Source organism: Salvelinus fontinalis, chromosome 2 (assembly GCF_029448725.1).
Source record: "Salvelinus fontinalis isolate EN_2023a chromosome 2, ASM2944872v1, whole genome shotgun sequence".
NCBI classification, from domain to species: domain Eukaryota; kingdom Metazoa; phylum Chordata; class Actinopteri; order Salmoniformes; family Salmonidae; genus Salvelinus; species Salvelinus fontinalis.
In genome coordinates, this window is record NC_074666.1 from 36,449,952 (window position 1) to 36,473,780 (window position 23,829).

Sequence of the window (23,829 nt, forward strand, 5' to 3'; positions counted from 1 at the left end):
TCGGTCCTTTAAAAACCTGCTGTATGTGAAATAGTGTGTGCTATAGCTTGGAAAATAAATAAATAAATACATACTTATATGTGACTCTGGATGACAACATAATGCTGTTAAAATGATTATTTATTAGATGTATTACTACCAGTACGCTGCTGGTCATTGATTATTGCAACATCATTTTAGAGAATTTGAGACCAACCACCCGGACAGCTGATGAAATTGAGTAGTCGCTCTGGATAAGAGCGTCTGCTAAATGACTTAAATGTAAATGTATTTCTATGTGTAATAAAGCCCTTTTGCAGGGAAAAACTCCTTCTGATTGGCTGGGGCTGGCTCCCCAGTGGGTGGGCCTTGCTCCCAAGTGGGTGAGCCTATGCCCAGTTATGTGAAATCCATAGATTGGGGGCTAATGAATTTACTTCAATTGACTTGATTTCCTTATATGAACTGTAAGTCAGTAAAATCGTTTAAATTGTTGCATTTATAATTTTGTCAAGTATAGATTGGAGGTGGCTGTTGGTATGGTTACGTACCTCTCAGTTCCAGGGTGGAATTCAGAAAGCAAGGAAGGCCTTCGCCGACCCTGCTGGTCCTGCAGGTGACCTCGGTAGTCCGGGACAGTGAACTCCTACACACACACACACAACACACACACACACACACACACACACACACACACACACACACACACACACACACACACAAGGTCATGACATGGGAAGCTATCCATAATAACATGGTGGGTGACAGCCAGTCTGGGCACAGTGAACAGGGCAGGTCTACACAGCCTGATGATAACACATGGCAAATCATAGCAAGAACACATCTCACCAAAACAAAGCTTTTGCCAAAGCATTTTTTTCTTTTATGTTTAAGATAATAAAACGACTTGTAGGTCCCTATACTTTCCATAATGCAAAAACAAAAACGGGCAGCATTGCAGAATCCAGCATGTTAGAATGCAAGGTAATGCATTTGCTGTATGGGAGGGATTAGGCATTTTTTCTCTTTGATCTGTTGTGAAGAGAACAGTAAAGCTATCGGTGTCCTTGCACCAGACATATTCAGGCAGAGACATTTATGTCTATGATACATCGACACTATCAAAGGGGAAACCACTCTACTTGGTGATTATTAACGATGTAAATAAAAAACAATTTGTACAGTCGCCTCATTGGCTGCATTTACACAGGCAGCCCAATTCTGATCTTATTTCCACTAATCTGAAAAAGATCTGATGTGGTTGGTCAGAAGACCAATTAGTGGGGGAAAAATATCCGAATTGGGCTGCCTGTGTAAATGCAACCAATGAGGCGACTGTACTGTACAAATAGCCAGAGAAGCACCAAGACACTTCAGAGGTTATGGTGGAGCTTCACTGAGGTTATTGGCACAACCACTTCATCAAGCACCTTAGTACCTTGGTCAAACGTGACACTAACATCTATTTAATCTATCACACTAGAAAGCTAAAATCGTCTATCAGGGCATGAAATGCTATCAGCATACTGTGACCTACAAACAAAACTAGACATGTCAATGCACTTAACAGAAAGTTGAGGCTTACCTAGAGGAAAACAACAACCCTCACTTTGTCCATAGACGGTTTGTAAATAACCAGAAATGTACCATTGACTGCATTCGGTGTAAGCCAGGGTCTGAGAATTTTGTAATCAAATCCTAACAAACATGAAATGACCTTCGTGGATTGTGTGTTTTGGGATAATTTTGCAAGGAAAACCTAGGGTCTGTCTCTCTCAAACTTTATCAGACCAACTGCTAATTAATCTCAAAACAGTTATTATCACTGGCAAATTAAATTCAAAACATAGGCCTTTTACTGTACTCTCCAATTTCCCAACCCCAACACTTAGGCCTACACGCATACGGCGAGTTTATTTCCATGTAAAACTATCAAGCATTGATGATCATGTTATAATGATTTTGCGCAGGCCAGCTGGCTGGAGTGTTTACAGAGATATTCAATCTCTCCCTATCCCAGTCCGCCGTCCCCACTTGCTTCAAGATGTCCACCATTGTTCCTGTAACCAAGAAAGCAAAGGTAACTGAACTAATTGACCATCGCAGCGTAGCACTCACTTCGGTCATCATTAAGTCCTTTGAGAGGCTAGTTAAGGATCATATCACCCGCACCTTATTTGACACCCTAGCCCCACTTCAATGTGCATACCGCCCCAATAGATCCACAGACGATGCAATCGCCATCGCACTGCACACTGCCCTATCCCATCTGGACAAGAGAAATACATATGTAAGAATGCTGTTCATTGACAACAGCTCAGCCTTCAAAACCATAGTACCCTCCAAGCGCATGATTAAGCTCGGAGCCCTGGGTCTGAAGCACACCCTGTGCAACTGGGTCCTGTACTTCCTGACGAGCCGCCCCCCAGGTGGTGAAGGTAGGAAATAACACCACTTCGCTGATCCTCAACATAGGGGACCCACAAGGACGCGTGCTCAGCCCCCTCATGTACTCCCTGTTCACCCATGACTGCGTGGACAAGAACGTCTCCAACTTAAATCAAGTTGGCAGACAACACAACAGTAGTGGGCCGGATTATCAACAATGACGAGACAGCCTATAGGGAGGTGAGTGGTGCCAGGAAAATAACCTCTCCCTCAACAATTCGGCTTGTCCCCTAAGACCCTCACAAACTCTTACAGAAGCACCATTGAGCTGCATCACCGCCTGGTATGGCAACTGCACCGCCAGCAACCACTGGACTCTCCAGGGGGTGGTGAGGTCTGCACACACTACCTGCCCTCCAGGACACCTACCACACCCGATGTCACAGCACGGCCAAAAAGATAATTGAGAATATCAATTACCCGAGCCACGGCCTGTTCACTCTGCTATCATGCTATCATCCAGAAGGCGAGGTCAGTAAAGGTGCATCAAAGCTGGGACCGAGACTGAAAAACAGCTTCTCTCTCAAGGCAATCATAATGACAAAGCAAAAACTGTTTAGAAATGTTTGCAAATGCATTAAAAATAAAAATCTTAAATATGACATTTACATAAGTATTTAGACCCTTTACTCTGTACTTTGTTGTAGCACCTCTGGCAGTGATTACAGCCTCAAGTCTTCTTAGGTGTGACGCTACAAGCTTGGAACACCTGTATTTGGGGAGTTTCTCCCATTCTTCTCTGCAGATCCTCTCAAGCACTGTCAGGTTGGATGGGGAGCATCGATGCACAACTATTTTCAGCTCTCTCCAGAGATGTTAAATTGGGTTCAAGTCAGGCCTCTGGCTAGGCCACTCAAGGTCATTCAGAGACTTGTTCCAAAGCCACTCCTGTGTTTTTCTTGGCTGTGTGCTTAGGGTCGTTGTCCTGTTGGAAGGTGAACCTTGGCCCAAGTCTGAGGTCCTGAACACTCTGGAGCAGGTTTTCATCAAGGATCTCTGTACTTTACTCCATTCCATTCATCTTTCCCTCAATCCTGACTAGTCTCCCCGTCCCTGCCACTGAAAACATCATCACAACATGATGCTGCCACCACCATGCTTCACCAAAGGAAATGGTGCCAGGTCCTCCAGATGTGACGCTTGGCATTCAGGCCAAAGAGTTCAATATTGGTTTCATCCTTTAGGTGCCTTTTGGCAAACTCCAAGCGGGCGGTCATGTGCTTTTTTATTGACGAGTGGCTTCCGTCTGACCACTCTACCATAAAGGCCTGATTGGTGGAGTGCTACAGAGATGGGAGAACCATCCAGAAGGACAACCATCTCCACAGATGAACTCCAAAGCTCTGTCAGAGTGACCGTCGGGGTCTTGGTCACCTCCCTGACCAAGGCCCTTCTCCCCCGATTGCTCAGTTTGGCCGGGCGGACATCTCTAGGAAGAGTCTTGGTGGTTCCAAACTTCTTCCATTTAAGAATGATGGAGGGCTCTGTGTTCTTGGTGACCTTCAATGCTGCATCATTTCTTTTGTACCATTTTTGGTACCCTTCCCCAGATCAGTGCCTCGCACTCGTGGCTTGGTATTTTCTCTGACATGAACTGTCAACTGTGGGACCTTATATAGACTGGTGTGTGCCTTTCCAAATCATGTCCAATCAATTTAATTTACCACATGTAGACTCCAATCAAGGTGTAGAAACATTTCAAGAATGATCAATGGAAACAGGATGCACGTAAACTACATTTCAAGTCTCATAGCAAAGGGTCTGAATACTTATTTAAATAAAAAGGTATGTTTTTTGTTAAATCATTTGCAAAAAAATATCTAAAAAGCTTTTTCGCTTTGTCATTATGTTGTATTGTGTTTAGATTGATGAGGGGGGACATTTTTATCAATTTTAGAACAAGGCTGTAATGTAACAAAATGTGGAAAAGGTCAAGGGGTCTGAATACTTTCCGAATTAGGATTTATAAAGTCAGGCACATTTAACAGTTAGGCTATTGATTACAGACCTAATTAAGTTAGTGTTTCCTCTCTCCTCACTCTTCTTAGATAATAAGGCAAGGGCTCTTTTCTCATCTCCTCATTCTGCCTCCGTGCATTGTTCTCAACGCCAATATTCTGGTTAACTCTGCTATTATGCACATAGCAACATGGTCTAGGAAAAGGCGCAAATTCAACAGCACAGTGATGTGTTTCTGAACCTTAGACAGAAACCACTATCCAACATGGGAGAAAGTGCATGTTATAAAATGTTGTTTTTTAAAAATTGTTCTTACATAATATAACCAGATACAATTTCAGGAGCACATGTCTTAGACTGGTGCACTGTGCCCTCCCCACTGCCTCCACAATGGATCAGTCCACTCAGAGAGGCGCGAATGAGACAGGTGTCTTGTAACCCATGATGTCTATTAGTTTTTTTTTTGCTACTGCTTGACCAACAGCCTATCGATCAAACAATCGACTAAAATGGGCTCAGCCCTAATCTATATTTATTAGGCTTGGGCGATATAACGTTTCTACGTATACCGGGGGCTGCGTGCTACGCCACTGCTTACAACTATAAGAAATCTAAGATGTGTCACAAATTATATCCAGCTCAGGGCTTCAGCTATGTATTTTGATTGCTAACTTGCTAGCTAAGTGACTAGATGTCAATATCAAGTTTCTTGGTTACTAGCCCGACTACCAGTCTCTTTAGCAAACATTCCACTCTTTGTCATTGCCAAAAAGACAGGCCTTTCTGCTATCTGTAAAATATGAACATTCTATCATTAATGAGTTGGAGGACAACAGAGGAGTTGATCCTGATTCAATAACCATCACAGCCATCTTCCTTCCAATCACAACTATTATCCAAATATTGGAATGCTATCACTTTTTTTCTCTACACAGAACACATTGGTATCTGGTTGCTAAGAAAAAAAAATGTTTGTCCAGACGAAACCAGTCTGTCAAAAGTTGCTAGTTTACGTCTAAATTCTCAAACTAAATACATACTGCAAATCCAAAGCCTCAAAACACAACTTGCCAAGCGAAGAACTAAATCTTTGTTTTTGACTAATCCATGTTGTCATGGAAAATGTTAATGTCATTTCCAACAACCAATACGCAACTCCACCATAAATCCAGCTGCATAATAAACATGATTAGATTACAGAAAGGCCAGTCTCTTTGGCAATGACATGGAGTGGAAAGTTAGCGAAAAGGCAGGTACCCAGACTAGAGAATTAATTTATGAATTGTCATTTTAAAATAAAAAAAATTCACTCCAAAAAACAAAAACTTACAGACACACACAAACAATGACTACATCTCATCTGCCCAGACCCGCATGCTCACACACCCATCCCTAGTGCCTACATTATTCTTGGCCACATGGTATTAAAATTGTACCAATTTGTTATGCTCGGTCAATAATGCTATTTCAATAACAAATCATTACCGATTTTTCCCATTGTGTCAATTTATGGCGAATTGATTGACTTCCAAGTTTCTTGTATACGTTTTTTCATGACGAAAAGATCAATCGTCCAGCCCATTGGGTATGGTCAGTACACCCCCATATGCCATGTCTTGAAATATGTAGACAGGCGTTTTTCTAGCTCCACTCACAACTTCTGGAATTTATAGCATTCCCAGAAAGCATGGACTATTGAGTCATTATTAGTTTTACACTTGAAACATAACTCTGCCGTTGTGTACACTAATTCCAGTATAAACAAATGTATAGAATTTATTATACAAAATTCAAATTCTACAGCACTTTCGTTAACTGTAATTTCATTAGTTATGCTCCAACTTTTCCTCCATCTTGTGCCAACATCAGTTATTTTTAAGCCTTGGTTCCAACAGTTTATATTTTTTTTCTAAGAGATGTTCAGTTGAATATGCTCTCTGCCATGTTTTGTATATCTTCCCTATCATATGAAAATAATTTTCTGACTCAAATAAGATTCCCTCAAGGTTGCTCTGATGTCCAAAATATTTCAAAATGAAATTGTGATATGTAACTTAAGTTGCACGTATTTGAAACTATCTACATTGGCCAGTTCAAAATTACTTTTTAATTCTGTCATGGAAATAAATGTACTTCCTGTTAAAAAAGTAATTTATGGTTTCAATGCCTTTAGTTTTCCATGTGGACCAATTTTATTTTATTTTTTTATCTGAATGTGAATTCTGAAAACCTATCCAGCGATTGTTCTATAAGGTTGTGTTTTTAGGGAGTGATGTTGGTTCTTCTAGAATACACTATTTAACATTCTCTCAATTGTAAATATGTCCAGAAATGTCCCTGGTCTCCCAAATCACATTTTTGTACAAAATCTGAGTATGACATTAAAACATCATTGTACAGATCACCTATAGTATGAATTCCTTTCATTAGCCACTGTTTCCAGTACACAGACTTCTTACCTATCCATAGCCTTGGATTGTGCCACAATGATGAGTATCCTTGTTTCAGATGTGAAATTCCACACAACTTGTGTACTATTCTCCACACCTCTTTTGAGTGTAAAACAATTGGGTTCAAAGTTTCAACAGACCATGTGACAGAGTATCAACAGGGGTAAAATGATCATTTAGTTCCTGTTCTATTGTTATCCAATCCAAGCCAGCATCCCCTTTGCCCAAATGTTTCGCCAATTTAGGTTATTCAAATGATGAATTGTACAATTTGACATCTGGTAAAGCCAAGCCTCCTACATCCCTTAATGAGCACATAGTAGAGGTCGACCGATTAATCGGAATGGCCGATTAATTAGGGCCGATTTCAAGTTTTCATAACAATCGGAAATCTGTATTTTTGGACACCGATTTTGCCGATTTGTATTATTTTTTACACCTTTATTTAATCTTTATTTAACTAGGCAAGTCAGTTAAGAACACATTATTATTTTCAATGACGGCCTAGGAACGGTGGGTTAACTGCCTTGTTCAGGGGCAGAAGGACAGATTTTCACATTGTCAGCTCGGGGGATTCAATCTTGCAACCTTACAGTTAACTAGCCCAACGCAATAACGACCTGCCTCTCTCTCGTTGCACTCCACAAGGAGACTGCCTGTTTTGCGAATGCAGTAAGCCAAGGTAAGTTGCTAGCTAGCATTAAACTTATCTTATAAAAACAATCAATCAATCATAAGCACTACTTAACTACACATGGTTGATGATATTACTAGATATTATCTAGAGTGTCCTGCGTTGCATATAATCTGACTGAGCATACAAGTATCGAAGTATCTGACTGAGCGGTGGTAGGCAGAAGCAGGCGCGTAAAAATTCATTCAAACAGCACTTTTGTGCGTTTTGCCAGCAGCTCTTCGTTGTGCGTCAAGCATTGCGCTATTTATGACTTCAAGCCTATCAACTCCCAAGATGAGGCTGGTGTAACCAAAGTGAAATGGCTGGCTAATAGCGTTTCAAACGTCACTCGCTCTGAGCCTGTGGTTGTTTCCCTTGCTCTGCATGGGTAACGCTGCTTCGAGGGTGGCTGTTGTCGTTGTGTTCCTGGTTCGAGCCCAGGGAGGAGCTAGGAGAGGGACGGAAGCTATACTGTTACACTTGCAATACTAAAGTGCCTATAAGAACATCCAATAGTCAAAGGTTAATAAAATACAAATGGTATAGAGGGAAATAGTCCTATAATTCCTATAATAACTACAACCTAAAACTTCTTACCTGGGAATATTGAAGACTCATGTTAAAAGGAACCACCAGCTTTCATTTGTTCTCATGTTGAGCAAGGAACTCAAACGTTAGCTTTCTTACATAGCACATATTGCACTTTTACTTTCTTCTCCAACACTTTGTTTTAACATTATTTAAACCAAATTGAACATGTTTCATTATTTGAGGCTAAATTGATTTTATTGATGTATTATATTAAGTTAAAATGTTCATTCAGTATTGTTGTAATAGTCATTATTACAAATTAAAAAATTTAAAAAATTGTCCGATTTAAATCGGTATCGGCTTTTTTGGTCCTCCAATAATCGGTATCGGCGTTGAAAAATCATAATTGGTCGACCTCTAGCACATACAATTACAATTGGCTCATTCATCCACTTCCTCTCCCCTGTAACTATTCCCCAGGTCGTTGCTGCATATGAGAATGTGTTCTCAGTCAACTTACCTGGTAAAATAACGGTAAAATAGAAAAAATAAACAAAACAAAAAATAGGGTTAAATATCTAAACTGAGTATATTTACAGTTCCTTGCAAAAGTATTCAACCCCCTTGACGTTTTTCCTCATGAGATTTAAGAGTCTCCTCATATTATCAGTTGAGGTCCTGTTCTTAGTAAAATCCTACTTGGTCACTATGTATAATATTAGGTAGTGCCTTCTCTAAGCATATCGCAAGGGTCTTAGTAAGAATCTTACAGTCCACATTAAGGAGGCTGATGGCTCTAAAATTCCCAGGTTCTGTAGTATCTCTATCCTTTTTAGGAATAAGCAATATCAAAGCCTCATTAAAAGGTGTCCGGAAAAGAGCCATTTTTAAATGCCTCCTGGTAAACCACTGTCAATACAGGTACAGTAATGTCAACATACTTGTTGTAGAATATTCTATAGGAAGGCCATCCAGACAAGGTGATTTCCCTGATTTCATAGATAAAATGGTGGCTCTAACCTCCTCTTCTGTTAAAGTAGTCCAGTTCCTCTACCTGGCTATCTATAGGCATCGCTGAACAGGAGGTTGTATATAAATATTAATTAAAAAAACATTCAAACATACTATTTATCTCTTTGGATGAGGTCACCATCTTATTCCCTTCTTAATTGCTGGAATTACATTAGATGTGTTCTGCATATTTAGTTGTCTTGTTAGTAGCTATTTTTTTCCCTCTAATATATGCTTTAGAGGTTTCAATCTTTTCAGTTGAGCCTATGTTGATCTAAAAAAAGGATCTAAGATCATCTACTAGTGATTGGCTAAATATCCAATCTTGTAAATGCATGGTGTGGAGTCTAAATCTACCCTTCTTCACATTTTCAGAGTTTATATCAACATGTAACTCTACTATAGCATGATCTGTGAGGGCAATGGGCCCAATCTTGCAATCAATCACATTATTAACCTTGAAATTGGATATCAAGAATAAATATATTCTGGAGTCTGTCTTATGACAGTGGGAGAAAAAAGTATATTATCTATCATTAGGATGACTAATCTCCATATGTCTGTAAGGCCCATATCTTCTGCAAGCATATGTATTGGAAGTCTATCCTTTGGTGTGGAGTTACCTGTACATTTACTTCTATCAATAAAATTGTCCATCACTTGGTTAAAAAGTCTCCAGCAAGGACGATCTGACCCTCTTTCCCAGTTTGACATTAACCTCGCGATTACATTTTTTTTTTTTATAATAATACAAATAAAATCTGGGTCCTCCTTACTGGGAGATTAGAGTTGAAGTCGGAAGTTTTACATAAAAACTTCATTAAAACTTGTTTTTCAACCAATCCACAAATTTCTTGTTTACAAACTATAGTTTTGCCAAGTCGGTTAGGACATCTACTTTGTGCATGACACAAGTCATTTTGACAACAATTGTTTACAGACGGATTATTTCACTTAAAATTCACTGTATCACAATTCCAGTGGGTCAGAAGTTTACATAGACAAAGTTGACTGTGCCTTTAAACTGCTTGGAAAATTCCAGAAAATGATGTCATGGATTTAGAAGCTTCTGATAGGCTAATTGACATAATTTGAGTCAAATTGGAGGTGTACCTGTGGATGTATTTCAAGGCCTACCTTCAAACTCAGTGCCTCTTTGCTTGACTTCATGGGAAAAAATCTAAAGAAATCAGCCAAGACCTCAGAAAAAAAAGGGTAGACCTCCACAAGTCTTGGGAGCAATTTCCAAACGCCTGAAGGTACCACGTTCTTCTGTACAAACAATAGTACGCAAGTATAAACACCATGGGACCACGCAGCCATCATACCGCTCAGGAAGGAGACGCGTTCTGTCTCCTAGAGATGAACATACTTTGGTGCGTTAAAATGCAAATCAATCCCAGAACAAAGGACCTTGTGAAGATGCTGGAGGAAACAGGTACAAAAGAATCTATAGCCACAGTAAAATGAGTCCTATATCGACATAACCTGAAAGGCCACTCAGTAAGGAAGAAGCCACTGCTCCAAAACTGCCATAAAAAAAGTCAGACTAGGGTTTGCAACTGCACATGGGGATAAAGATCATACTTTTTGGAGAAATGTCCTCTGGTCTGATGAAACAAAAATAGAACTGTTTGGCCATAATGATCATCGTTATGTTTGGAGGGAAAAGGGGGAGGCTTGCAAGCCGAAGAACACCATCCCGAACGGTAAGGACAGGGGTGGCAGCATCATGTTGTAGGGGTGCTTGCTGCAGGAGGGACTGGTTCATTTCACAAAATAGATGGCAGCATGAGAGAAGAAAATGATGTGGATATATTGAAGCAACATCTCAAGACATCAGTCAGGAAGTTAAAGCTTGGTCGCAAATCGGTCTTCCAAATGAACAATGACCCCAAGCATACTTCCAAAGTTGTGGCAAAATGGCTTAAGGACAACAAAGTCAAGGTATTGGAGTGGCCATCACAAAGCTTCGAACTCAATCCCATAGAAAATGTGTCGGCAGAACTGAAAAAGCGTGTGCGAGCAAGGAGGCCTACAAACTTGACTCGGTTAAACCAGCTCTGTCAGGAGGAAATGGGCCACAATTCACCCGACTTATTATGGGAAGCTTGTGGAAGGCTACCCGAAACGTTTGACCCAAATTAAACAATTTAAAGGCAATGCTACCAAATACTACCTGAGTGTATGTAAACTTCTGACCCACTGGGAATGTGATGAAAGAAATAAAAGCTGAAATAATTATATTATTCTGACATTTCACATTCTTAAAATAAAAATGGTGATCCTAAATGACCTAAGACAATGAATTTTTACTAGGATTAAATGTCAGCAATTGTGAAAATCTGAGTTCAAATGTATTTGGCTAAGGTGTATGTAAACTTCCGACTTCAACTGTACATGTTGCATAATACTACCTTAATCCTATTTATAAAGAGCCTCAATGCAGATAAGCCTGCCAAACTCTATGTTGCTTCAACATTACAAAATGTATTTTGCTTATCAGAATAAAATCACCCCATTTTGTTTGGAATTAAATGAACTATGATAAACTTTTGCAACCCAGCCTCCTCTTTCAGTACCTGTATCTGTAATTCCTGTATTAACACAAAATCCCCGTTTTGATTTTAAATATCAAAATCTCTTTCCTCTTCACTTGGTTACCACAACCATTTATGTTCCAAGAGATTTTGTTCCCGTAACCATTACTCATATATTTGAGTAGTTACAGCCTGTGAGTGTGATGTGTCCCATTTTACACCCATGACAACTCTAATGAACATCGTTATATAACATTTCACAATATATGCTCCAGCTGTACAATAAAACAGTGTAAATAAACATAGAAAACCAATCCCAAATAAAACAAAGCAACTTGGAACGGAACGTTGCTTCTAAATGAGTCAATCACAGAACTGTCTTCGATGCTGAAGAAGATAAACTGCAGTCTCAACTCAAAATTCTTTATCGTCCGTGAGGTGCTTGAAATGCTAAATTAGCAACACCACACAGAGTACCGCAAACACATAAGCTACCTTTACTTATACTGTAAACGGCATACAATATTCCAAAAAGTATCCGTAATGGTCGTAGAAACATGTCAAATGTTTTTTTATAATCAATCCTCAGGTTGTTCTTAACAAACATAATCGATAATATTTCAACCGGACCATAACCTATTCAATAAGAGAGAAAAGCAAAATGGAGAGCTCCCCTCTGGTGCGCAGACACTATTCAGAGGACACCTGACGCGTTTTGAAAGATCTCATTCATTTTTCAAAATAAAAGCCTGAAACAATGTCTAAAGCCTGGTCACAGCCCGAGGAAGCCATTGGAAAGGGAATCTGGTTGATACCCCTTTAAATGGAAGAAAGACTGGCCAGGAAACACAGAATTAAAAAATATATATATATCACTTCCGGGTTATATTTTCTCAGGTTTTCGCCTGCAGAATCAGTTTTGTTATATTCACAGACAATATTTTGACAGTTTTGGAAACTTTGGAGTGTTTTCTATCCTAATCTGTAAATTATATGCATATTCTACGATCTGGACCTGAGAAATAGTCCGTTTACCTTGGGAACGTTCTTTAAAAAAATATATATATACACACACACACACACACACACACACACTGCTCAAAAAATAAAGGGAACACTAAAATAACACATCCTAGATCTGAATGAATGAAATATTCTTATTAAATACTTTTTTCTTTACATAGTTGAATGTGCTGACAACAAAATCACACAAAAAATATCAAAGGAAATCAAATTTATCAACCCATGGAGGTCTGGATTTGGAGTCACACTCAAAATTAAAGTGGAAAACCACAATACAGGCTGATCCAACTTTGATGTAATGTCCTTAAAACAAGTCAAAATGAGGCTCAGTAGTGTGTGTGGCCTCCACGTGCCTGTAGGACCTCCCTACAAAGCCTGGGCATGCTCCTGATGAGGTGGCGGATGGTCTCCTGAGGGATCTCCTCCCAGACCTGGACTAAAGCATCGAGACATGATGTTCCAGATGTGCTCAATTGGATTCAGGTCTGGGGAACGGGCGGACCAGTCCATAGCATCAAAGCCTTCCTCTTGCAGGAACTGCTGTCACACTCCAGCCACATGAGGTCTAGCATTAGGAGGAACCCAGGGCCAACCGCACCAGCATATGGTCTCACAAGGGGTCTGAGGATCTCATCTCGGTACCTAGTGGCAGTCAGGCTACCTCTGGCGAGCACATGGAGGGCTGTGCGGCCCCACAAAGAAATGCCACCCCACACCATGACTGACCCACCGCCAAACCGGTCATGCTGGAGGATGTTGCAGGCAGCAGAAAGTTCTCCACGGCGTCTCCAGACTCTGTCACGTCTGTCACATGTGCTCAGTGTGAACCTGCTTTCATCTGTGAAGGCACAGGGCGCCAGTGGCGAATTTGCCAATCTTGGTGTTCTCTGGCAAATGCAAAACGTCCTGCACGGTGTTGGGCTGTAAGCACAACCCCCACCTGTGGACGTCGGGCCCTCATACCACCCTCATGGAGTCTGTTTCTGACCGTTTGAGCAGACACATGCACATTTGTGGCCTGCTGGAGGTCATTTTGCAGGGCTCTGGCAGTGCTCCTCCTTGTACAAAGGCGGAGATAGCGATCCTGCTGCTGGGTTGTTGCACTCCTACGGCCTCCTCCACGTCTCCTGATGTACTGGCCTGTCTCCCGGTAGCACCTCCATGCTCTGGACACTACGCTGACAGACACAGCAAACCTTGCCACAGCTCGCATTGATGTGCCATCCTGGATGAGCTGCACTACCTGAGCCACTTGTGTGGGTTGTAGACTCCGTCTAATGCTACCACTAGAGTGAAAGCACCGCCAGCATTCAAAAGTGACCAAAACATCAGCCAGGAAGCATAGGAACTGAGAAGTGGTCTGTGGTCACCACCTGCAGAATCACTCCTTTTTTGGGGGTGTCTTGCTAATTGCCTATAATTTCCACCTTTTGTCTATTCCATTTGCACAACAGCATGTGAAATTTATTGTCAATCAGTGTTGCTTCCTAAGTGGACAGTTTGATTTCACAGAAGTGTGATTGACTTGGAGTTACATTGTGTTGTTTAAGTGTTCTTTATTTTTTTGAGCAGTATATATATATATATATATACACACACATACATATACACACATCTGCTGACAATCTCTTTAGGTTTTCGAGAACCATATGTCCCCCCCCCCTCATGGAGCCGAAGGACGTTCCATGTTATAAGTTGGATTTTGTTGGTCTTTACCTGTATAGAATCAAACTTAACGATATCTGATATCTATCATTGAAGAACCAAGTAAAAGATTTCAGCAGACATGACATATGAGAGCGATGGACATTCCATAGAATTGGAGGATCATCATATAAATACATAGTTATTGTATACATTACATACAGTGTCAAGAAAAAGTATGTGAACCATTTGGAATTACCTGGATTTCTGCATAAATTGGTAATCAAATTTTATCTGATCTTCATCTAGGTCGCAACAATAGACAAACATAGTGTGCTTAAACTAATAACCGAAATTATTGTATTTTTCTTGTCTATATTGAATACATAATTTAAACAGTCACAGTGTACGTTGGAAAAAGTATGTGAACCCCTAGGCTAATGACTTCTCCAAAAGCTAATTGGAGTCAGGAGTCAGCTAACCTAGAGTCCAATCAATGAGACAAGACTGGAGATGTTGGTTAGAGCTGCCTTGCCCGAAAAAAAGAAGAAAAAAACTCACAAATTTGAGTTTGCCATTTACAAGAAGCATTGCCTGGTGTGAACCATGCCTCGAACAAAAGAGATCCCAGAATACCTAAGATTAAGAATTGTTGAATTGCATAAAGCTGGAAAGGGTCACAAAAGGATCTCTAAAAGCCTTGATGTTCATCAGTCCACGGTAAGACAAATTGTCTATAAAATGTAGAAAGTTCAGAACTTTTGCTACTTTCCCTAGAAGTGGCCATCCTGCAAAGATGACTGCAAGAGCACAGCGCAGAATGCTAAATGAGGTTTAAGACGAATCCTATAGTGTCAGCTAAAGACTTACAGAAATCGCTGGAACACGCTAACATCTCTGTTGACGAGTCTACGAAACGTAAAACACTAAACAAGAATGGTGTTCATGGGAGGACACCACAGCAATGTTATTTTTTTTGGACACCACTGCTGTCCAAAAAAAAAAACATTGCTGCACGTTTGAAGTTTGCAAAACTGCACCTGGATGTTCCAAAATATCCTGTGGACAGATTAAACTACAGTTGAGTTGTTTGGAAGGAATACACAACACTATGTGTGGAGGAAAAAGGGCACAGCACACAGACATCAAAACCTCATCCCAACCGTAACTATAGTGGAGGGAGCATCATGGTTTGGGGCTGCTTTGCTGCCTCAGGGCCTGGACAGAAAAATTAATTCCCAAGTTTATCAATACATTTTGCAGAAGAATGTTAGGCTATCTGTCCGCCAATTGAAGCTCAACTGAAGTTGGGTGATGCAACAGGACAACGACCCAAAACACAAAAGTAAATCAACAACAGAATGGCTTCAACAGAAGAAAATACACCTTCTGGAGTGGCCCAGTCAGAGTCCTGACCTCAACCCGATTGAGATGCTGTGGCATGACCTCAAGAGAGCAATTCACACCAGACATCCCAAGAATATTGCTGAAATGAAGCAGTTTTGTAAAGAGGAATGGTCCAAAATTCCTTCTAACCGTTGTGCAGGTCTGATCCGCAAATGTTTACAAGGTGTGTTCAATAAAGACATGAAAACATATTGTTTGTGTGCTATTAGTTTAAGCAGACTGTTTGTCTATTGTTGTGACCTAGATGAAGATCAGATCAAATTTTATGACCAATTTATGCAGAAATCCAGGTATTTCCAAAGGGTTCACATGCTTTTTCTTGCCACTGTATATAGAGCATGTGGGCTGAGCAGACATTTAACCCCAAAAAAACTAAGCAAAGTAAGTCTTTGTACTTGAGGCGCTATGCCTTCTTAGGGCTTTTTAGCTCCGACTCCTCTCCTAATTTAACCACAAAAAAATGTTGATACATACATATATTGTACTTACTTTTGAAGAAAGACTGCCACTTAAGTACTGTGGTTGGTTTGTATTACCTTGTAAGTTAAAGTATAAAGCTGGTAGGGGTCTACTTGGGAAAAGTGGGTCCTCCGAGAGACAGAAAAGGCTGAGTGGAGGCCTGACGCACACCTCAGAGAAGTGTCTGATGCCCTCCTAGTCACCACATCCCAAAACCCCGGATATAGCCCCTTTCCATTCTCACCAATAACCACCATTAAATCTCAGATGTAAATGGCAAACACTTTCATAATCTGTCCAGAACTCGTTCATTTTACCACAGGCTTACAAGTCATTAAAATAATAAAAATACATCTATACTATTGTTCAAAAGTTTGGGTGCACTTAGAAATGTCCTTGTTTTTGAAAGAAAAGCAAAAATTTTGTACATTTAAATAACATCAAATTGATCAGAAATAGAGTGTAGACATTGTTAATGTTCAAAATGACTATTGTAGATGGAAACAGCTTATTTTTTATGGAATATCTACATAGGCGTACAGAGGCCCATTATCAGCAACCATTACTCCTGTGTTCCAATGGCACGTTGTGTTAGCTAATCCAAGTTTTCTAATGATCAATTAGGCTTTTAAAATGATAAACTTGGATTAGTTAACACAACGTGCTACTGGAACACAGGAGTGATGGTTGCTGATAATGGGCCTCTGTACGCATATGTATATATTCCATAATAAAATTAAATAAATAATTGTAAAAAATTAAATGAGCCATTTCCAGCTCCAATAGTTATTTAGAACATTAACACTGTATTTCTGATCAATTTGGTGTTATATTAAATGGACAAAAAAATGCTTTTCTTTCAAAAACAAGGACATTTCTAAGTGACCCCAAACTTTTGAACATTAGTGTATATTATAGTAGAATTAAATGCTTCCATCTCTCTCCCAAACCAAATCCGCCCCACCCCAGCCTACCACCACTCCACCTCCCACTCCCCAAAACCAAGCTTGTCCCACCCTCCCATTCTTACCCACCCAGGCCCAGTGTATCCCAACCTAGCTACTATCTACCCATGCGTCCATCAGTACGCGCTTGCGACTACAGATATTCAAACCCCTCCTGGATCAACATCCCAGTTGCCTAAATAATAATAATAATAATCTTCTATAGCGCCCCTTGTGCGCACTTACAGTACTACGTATACCCCAGGATGTACAGAAACAACATGAAAGTCTGATTACCGCCCAACCATCATAATAGGAAGACCTGCAAAATCGGCAGTGTATCAAATACTTGTTCATATATATATTTATTTTTTATCTATTTATTTATCTATTTTTTTTTTTATATATATTTATTTGGCCCCCCAAGTTTTCAAAATGTTATTCATATATATATATATATATATATATATATATATATATATATATATATGAATAACATATAAATATATATATTTATATATATTTATATATATATATTTATATATATTTATATATATATATTTATATATATATATATATATATATATATATATATATATATATATATATATATATATATATATATTTATATATATATATTTATATATATATATAAATAAATATAAATATATATATATTTATATGTTATATATGAATAACATTTTGAAAAAACTTGGGGGGCCAAATAAATATAAATAAAATAAAAATTTGAAAAAACTTGGGGGGCCAAATAAAAATTGCCCGCGTGTCAAATTCAGCCCACGGGCCGCCAGTTGGGGAACCTTGTAATAGTTAATCATTTGCATGAAGAGAGAGAAAGTAATTCTTGCTGGTAGTAGGCGTTAAGAAAAACATAGCAAGAGATGCAGTGCGAGAGAGTTATGTTACTTCATACACAATTTCTTACCTGTTGGTGACGTGTGGTGCTGAAGGTGTACTGGACAGAGTGTGGTGGGTAGCGGCTCTGCTCGCTGCTGAAGCTCCCCTGGGTAGGGGGGTAGCCCGAGCTACTGGACATCCTGGCTCAGGGTTGAGCCGGGCAGGCTTTTGCTGCAATGATCAGGGGCTCAGGTTGAGCATGGCTGGAGACCCAAACCACCTGAGGAAGGACAGATGGATGATTTCATATCTGTGTCCATCTTTCTCACACAAGGAAAGGAAGGACACCCCAGGTGAGTCAGTGCTTTTGATGCATTGTGGCAGCTGCAGTATTTCTGTCTTAAGGGTAAGCTGAGCTACATCTCAACTCCAAATGGGGGAGGATGGATTATTGTGCACTATATTAGTAGTTTTGTCAGTGTCAGTCAGTAGATTGGTAATGGATTAGGTGAAGTATTATCATTGACCAATATTAGTCTCCTCAGTCAGACTCAGTTTCCCTCTGCTAAATCGTTGAAGCCACTCCCCCCCCCCAAAATAATATATAAACATTTTATAAAAATAAAAAACAGAAATTCCTTGTCTACATAGGTATTCAGACCCTTTGCTATGAGACTCAAAATTGAGCTCAGGTGCATCCTATTTCATTGATTATCCTTGAGATATTTCTACACCTTGGAGTCCACCTTTTGCAAGTTTAATTGGACATGATTTGGAAAGGCACACACCTTCCTATATAAGGTTCCACAGTTGACAGTAGATGTTAGATCAAAAACCAAGCCATGAGGTTGAAGGAATTGTCCGTAGAGCTCCGAGACAGGATTGTGCCGAGGCAAAGATCTGGGGAAGGGTACCAAAACAGTTATGTAGCATTGAATGTACACAAGAACACAGTGGCTTCCATCATTCTTAAATGGAAGAAGTTTGGAACCACCAAGACATTGGCCGCCCGGCCAAACTGAGCAGTCGGGGGAGAAGGGCCTTGGTCAGGGACGTAACCAAGAACACGATGGTCACTCTGACAGAGGCCTTTTATGGTAGTGGCCAGATGGAAGCCCCTCAGTAAAAGGCACATAACAGCCCTCTTGGAGTTTGCCAAAAGGCACCTAAAGACTCTCTGACCATGAGAAACAAGATTCTCTGTTCTGATGAAACCAAGATTGAACTCTTTGGCCTGAATTCCAAGCATCACCTCTGGAGGAAACCTTGCACTTTCCCTACGGTGAAGCATGGTGGTGGCAGAATCATGCCGTGGGGATGTTTTTCAGTGGCAAGGACTGGGAGACCAGTCAGGATCGAGGCAAAGATGATTGGAGCAAGGAACAGGGATCATTGACGAAAACCTGCTCCAGGGCTCTCGGGACCTCACTGGGGCGACAGTTCACCTTCCAACAGGACAACGACCCTAAGCACACAGCCAAGACCACACAGGATTGGCTTCGGGACATGTCTCTGAATGTCCTTGAGTGGCCCAGCCAGAGCCTGGACTTAAACCTGATCGAACATTTCTTGAGAGACCTGAAAATAGCTGTGCAGCAACGCTCCCCATCCAAGCTGACATAGCTTGAGAGGATCTGCAGAGAAGAATGGGAGAAACCCCAAATACAGGTGTGCCGAGCTTGTGTTGTCATACCCAAGAAGACTCTAGGCTGTAATCGTTGCTTGGACCATCGGGTTCTTGGTCATGGCCCTGACTAAGGCCCTTCTCCGATTGCTCAGTTTGGCCGGGTGGCCAGCTCTAGGAAGAGACTTGGTGGTTCCAAACTTCTTCCATTTATGAATGATAGAGGCCACTGTGTTCTTGGGGACCTTAAATGCTGCAGACATTTGTTGGTACCCTTCCCCAGATCTGTGCCTCGACACAATCCTGTCTCGGTGCTCTACGGACAATTCCTTTAGCATCATGGCATGGTTTTTGCCATGATGTGGGACCTTAACATAGAAAGGTGTGTGCCTTTCCAAATCATGTCCAATCAATTGAATTTATCACATGTGGACTCCAAGTTGTAGAAACATCTCAAAGATGAACAATGGAAACAGGATGCACCGGAGCTCAATTTCGAGTCCCATAGCTAAGGGTCTCAACTTATATGAATAAGGTATTTTCTGTTATAAAACATTGTCAGTGTAAACTTAAAACAACTAAAACCATAAAGTATGTAGAATAGATAAAGGACCGATGTAGAGTACCAGTCAAAAGGTTTGGACACACCTACTCATTATAGTGTTTATTTATTTTTACCATTTTCTACATTGATATCAAGGATCTGGATAGATTCTGTATGGATGGATGGTCTAAGACCCTCCCAATGTGTTCTACAATCTCATAAAACATTTAAGAAAAAAGGCTCAGTGCCGCTATCCTCGCAAGGTGAGGACTTGAAAACAGGGATGCCAATCATTTTGACCCCCATCTTTGAGACAAAAAAAAACTGTGTTAAACTAAATCTATTCCTCTGAGAAATTGTATTAGCCTAATATAAAATACATATTTTAAAATTAGCATACAATATAGCTCAGTATAAAATAAAGTCTATTTTGCTCATCTTTATCAAGGGTGCAAATTATTTTGGACCTGACTCTTTATACTGTCTGCCAGTATGCAACATAGATCAGCGGTTCCGAGGACCACCAAATCATTGTCAAGAGCGTGAAGACCACCATTTGCAGAGTCACAGATTTTTTTAACATAAAATATCTTGACATTCAAATTGAGAGTAAATTTTATCAGGGAATGTTACAGATTAAAACGCCAACAGAAATCCACTTTTTCAAGCAGAAAGACGATGGCCAGATGTTACCCAATGCAACATCACAACCAACATAAAAATATTGAATGAGTCTCTTCCACTTCCCTCATTCATATCAATAAGTCATTTTAGTAAAAGTATGATATATTTGGGCATGAAATAACAAAACTGCCCACCACATGCAAATTTGTGCCAATGAGTTGTCTTTTCCTATGCAATGGCATGTAAATTATTTTTTGCCTATGTTTTTTTGTTTCAGGGCTGGGTTTTATTAAAATGGTACCGTACCACCCACCAGCATGGCATTGTTTATTATTCATAAACACCTGCAAAGTTTGCAAGTTGTGACTGTGCTGAGCAAAATAACAGATCATCTTTGGATACAGCAAAGATGGTGGATAAATTACGATAGTTCACTCAGAACATTTCCCATTGAAAAAAATTGTTGGTTCCGGTCTACTTAACGGGGTGGCTCTCCCATAGACACTAATGCAATAGCAGCTGGGTCTGGTCTACTTAGTTCATTGACTTTCTTCTGTCTCTGGCTCAATGGCTGGCATAGCCATGGTGAAAATTAAAAGTGGTGCAAACTTATGTTTTTGTACCTCGACTTTTTTACGAGCAAAATTTCATCGTCCATTGGATAATTTGTCAAGTTTAACTTATTTTTGTGCTAGTCTAAAAATAAACGGTAGAATTGCGTGATACGATTTCATTTTAGATGTCGATTAAGGTAGCCCCCGCACCTCTCTGATTCAGAGGAGTTGGGTTAAATGCGGAAGACACATTTCCGTTGAATGCATTCAATTGGACAATAGGCATGGTTTAGCTGAGACCCGTGTGGCTCAGTTGGTAGAGCATGGCGCTTGCAACGCCAGGGTTGTGGGTTCAATTCCCACGGGGGACCAGGGTTCAATTCCCATGGGGGGACCAGGATGAATATGTATGAACTTTCCAATTTGTAAGTCGCTCTGGATAAGAGCGTCTGCTAAATGACTTAAATGTAAATGTAAAAATGTAGACCCATCCCTTGACAGGTAGGCTGCTAGTCTTTCTGAAATAATTATTTTAACTTGACTTACAGTATGCTTGTCCGAACTGAAATGGCGCTCACATAACTTTATAGAGCTGTCCCCGACAACACCAAAAAATTGGGTTGACCTAAAGTAGTCTGGTCAATGTTTAAATGTGTATTTTTTCATATACAGACACACCTTTTGTGTCTACAGTGATCCCTCGCCACTTCGCGGTTCACTTATCGCGGATTCGCTATTTCGCGGATTTTCATAATGCATTTTTTTTTTTTTTTTGGTGCATTGTGCTCTGCATTCTGATTCGCTAAAAAGCTGAGGAATGGGACCCTTTGATGAGCCGTTCATTACAGTTCTCCAACGTAATCGATGGTGGCATGTCGGTGTACAAGGATCTTTTTGCAAAGAAGAAAAAAGAGCGACAACAGCTGCCTATCACTATGTTCTTCTCCCGAACAAACACACCTGCACCGCGGGCTTCAGAAGAAGAGAACACTGCAGAGCGCAGTCAGGATGCAGCGGCCCAGTCTGAAGAGCAGTGAAACGGCCTACACGTGAGTCACTGTATTTGTATACATGTAATAGTTGCTAATTGTAAAAAAAAAAAAAAAAAAAGTTTTCTATTTCGCGGATTTCACTTATCGCGGGTCATTTTCGGAACGTAACCCCCGCGATAAACGAGGGATTACTGTATATGCATTGAGCTTGTCTGATGCTTTAAGCACTTTGATTGATGAAATAAGAAACAAATGACTCAAGAGGGATCCAGAGATCAAGATAACCAGAAGAAAATTAAAAAAAAACTTAACCTGACCCACCCATTCTCCTCCTGCAGATTTTGCCGTTACTCTCCTGAAGTTGCCGGTAATAGGCTACAAAAGTCGGCTGCAAACTTTCATGTGGAATGCCAATTTATCTTACCATTTCTATAGTTTTCATATGCACATTTTCATTTCATTTATAACGTCTTTGTGGCGCAAAGATCATTGTCATGTTGTTAATCAACATTCTACCAACCTAAAAAGTAACTTCTATTGCCAACTATGTAAAAATTACCTGCATAAAGCCAACAAATCTAAACATTGCAGCCTGCAGGTAGAAAATATCCTGATAAAAATAGATATCCTATAAATCACATTGGCTATGCATGGCCTGTCTGCAACAAACTTGAAACAAATATTAACTTGGGTCCAGCCTGAAGCTGGTGCTAATAAACTTGCAACATTTTATAAAATATTCTGGGCCATCAGTTTCCTGCACCAGTGAGCTCAGAACAGACACAGCTGTAGGCTATTTGCGCAAGGGATAACGAGTACAGGTAGGCCTATTTTCTGACTTTTCCACTGGATCAAAGCATAACGTTTTTCCCTTTCACACTGATTGGTTATCTAAATGGGAAGAGCTGGAATGATTTTTCAAATACATTAAGGAACTATTGTCATTCTCAATGGATGTAAAAACAGACTTAGTTTGCTTGCTGTTTGAGGAGAAGAAAACATGACTTTCAGAAGCTCCACAGCTCATTAGTGGTGGTGCGTTAAGCCAATCAGATCCCCAAATGTGCACATTTATAAGCCTACATTTGCGCGCAGGCCAGGTAGCCTATAGGCCTACTTCTATGCGTAAATCAGGTGTAGTCAACATTGACAGGAGCACTCCAAACAAAAAGACAATGAAATAAACCAAAACTTGTTTCACACAAGTGAAGCATAGGTTGTGGACTCTGCAAGTAATGTGTCCAGTCCGACAATGAAAATGGTAAAAGACTAATAATAATAAATAATATATTGAATGCATTAACAGAAATTACCGTAACCTAACAAACATTGTAAATTAAAAATTATAGGAATTAACAGCAAATGTACTACAGTTGAAGTCTACATACACTTAGGTTGGAATCATTAAAACTATTTTTTAAATCACCACAAATTTCTTGTTAACGAACTATAGTTTGGCAAGTCGGTTAGGACATCTACTTTGTTCATGACACAAGTCATTTTGACAACAATTGTTTAGACAGATTATTTCACTTATAATTCAACGTATCACAATTTCAGTG

The 23,829-nt window shown here is 40.0% G+C and overlaps 1 protein-coding gene across 4 annotated transcripts in view; it reads right to left on the reverse strand.

Annotated features, from left to right (window-relative positions):
* ncor1 (nuclear receptor corepressor 1) overlaps positions 1-23,829 on the reverse strand; it is a 122,530-nt gene that overhangs the window by 93,582 nt on the left and 5,119 nt on the right. For all 4 annotated transcript variants that reach the window (XM_055873432.1, XM_055873425.1, XM_055873439.1 and 1 more), the window contains exons 2-3: positions 18,018-18,209; positions 531-625 (exon numbers count right to left, since the gene is read on the reverse strand). In XM_055873432.1, coding sequence (XP_055729407.1) covers positions 531-625; positions 18,018-18,128 — 206 coding nt within the window. In that variant the 5' untranslated portion in view covers positions 18,129-18,209. The remainder of the gene's footprint in view (positions 1-530; positions 626-18,017; positions 18,210-23,829) is intronic.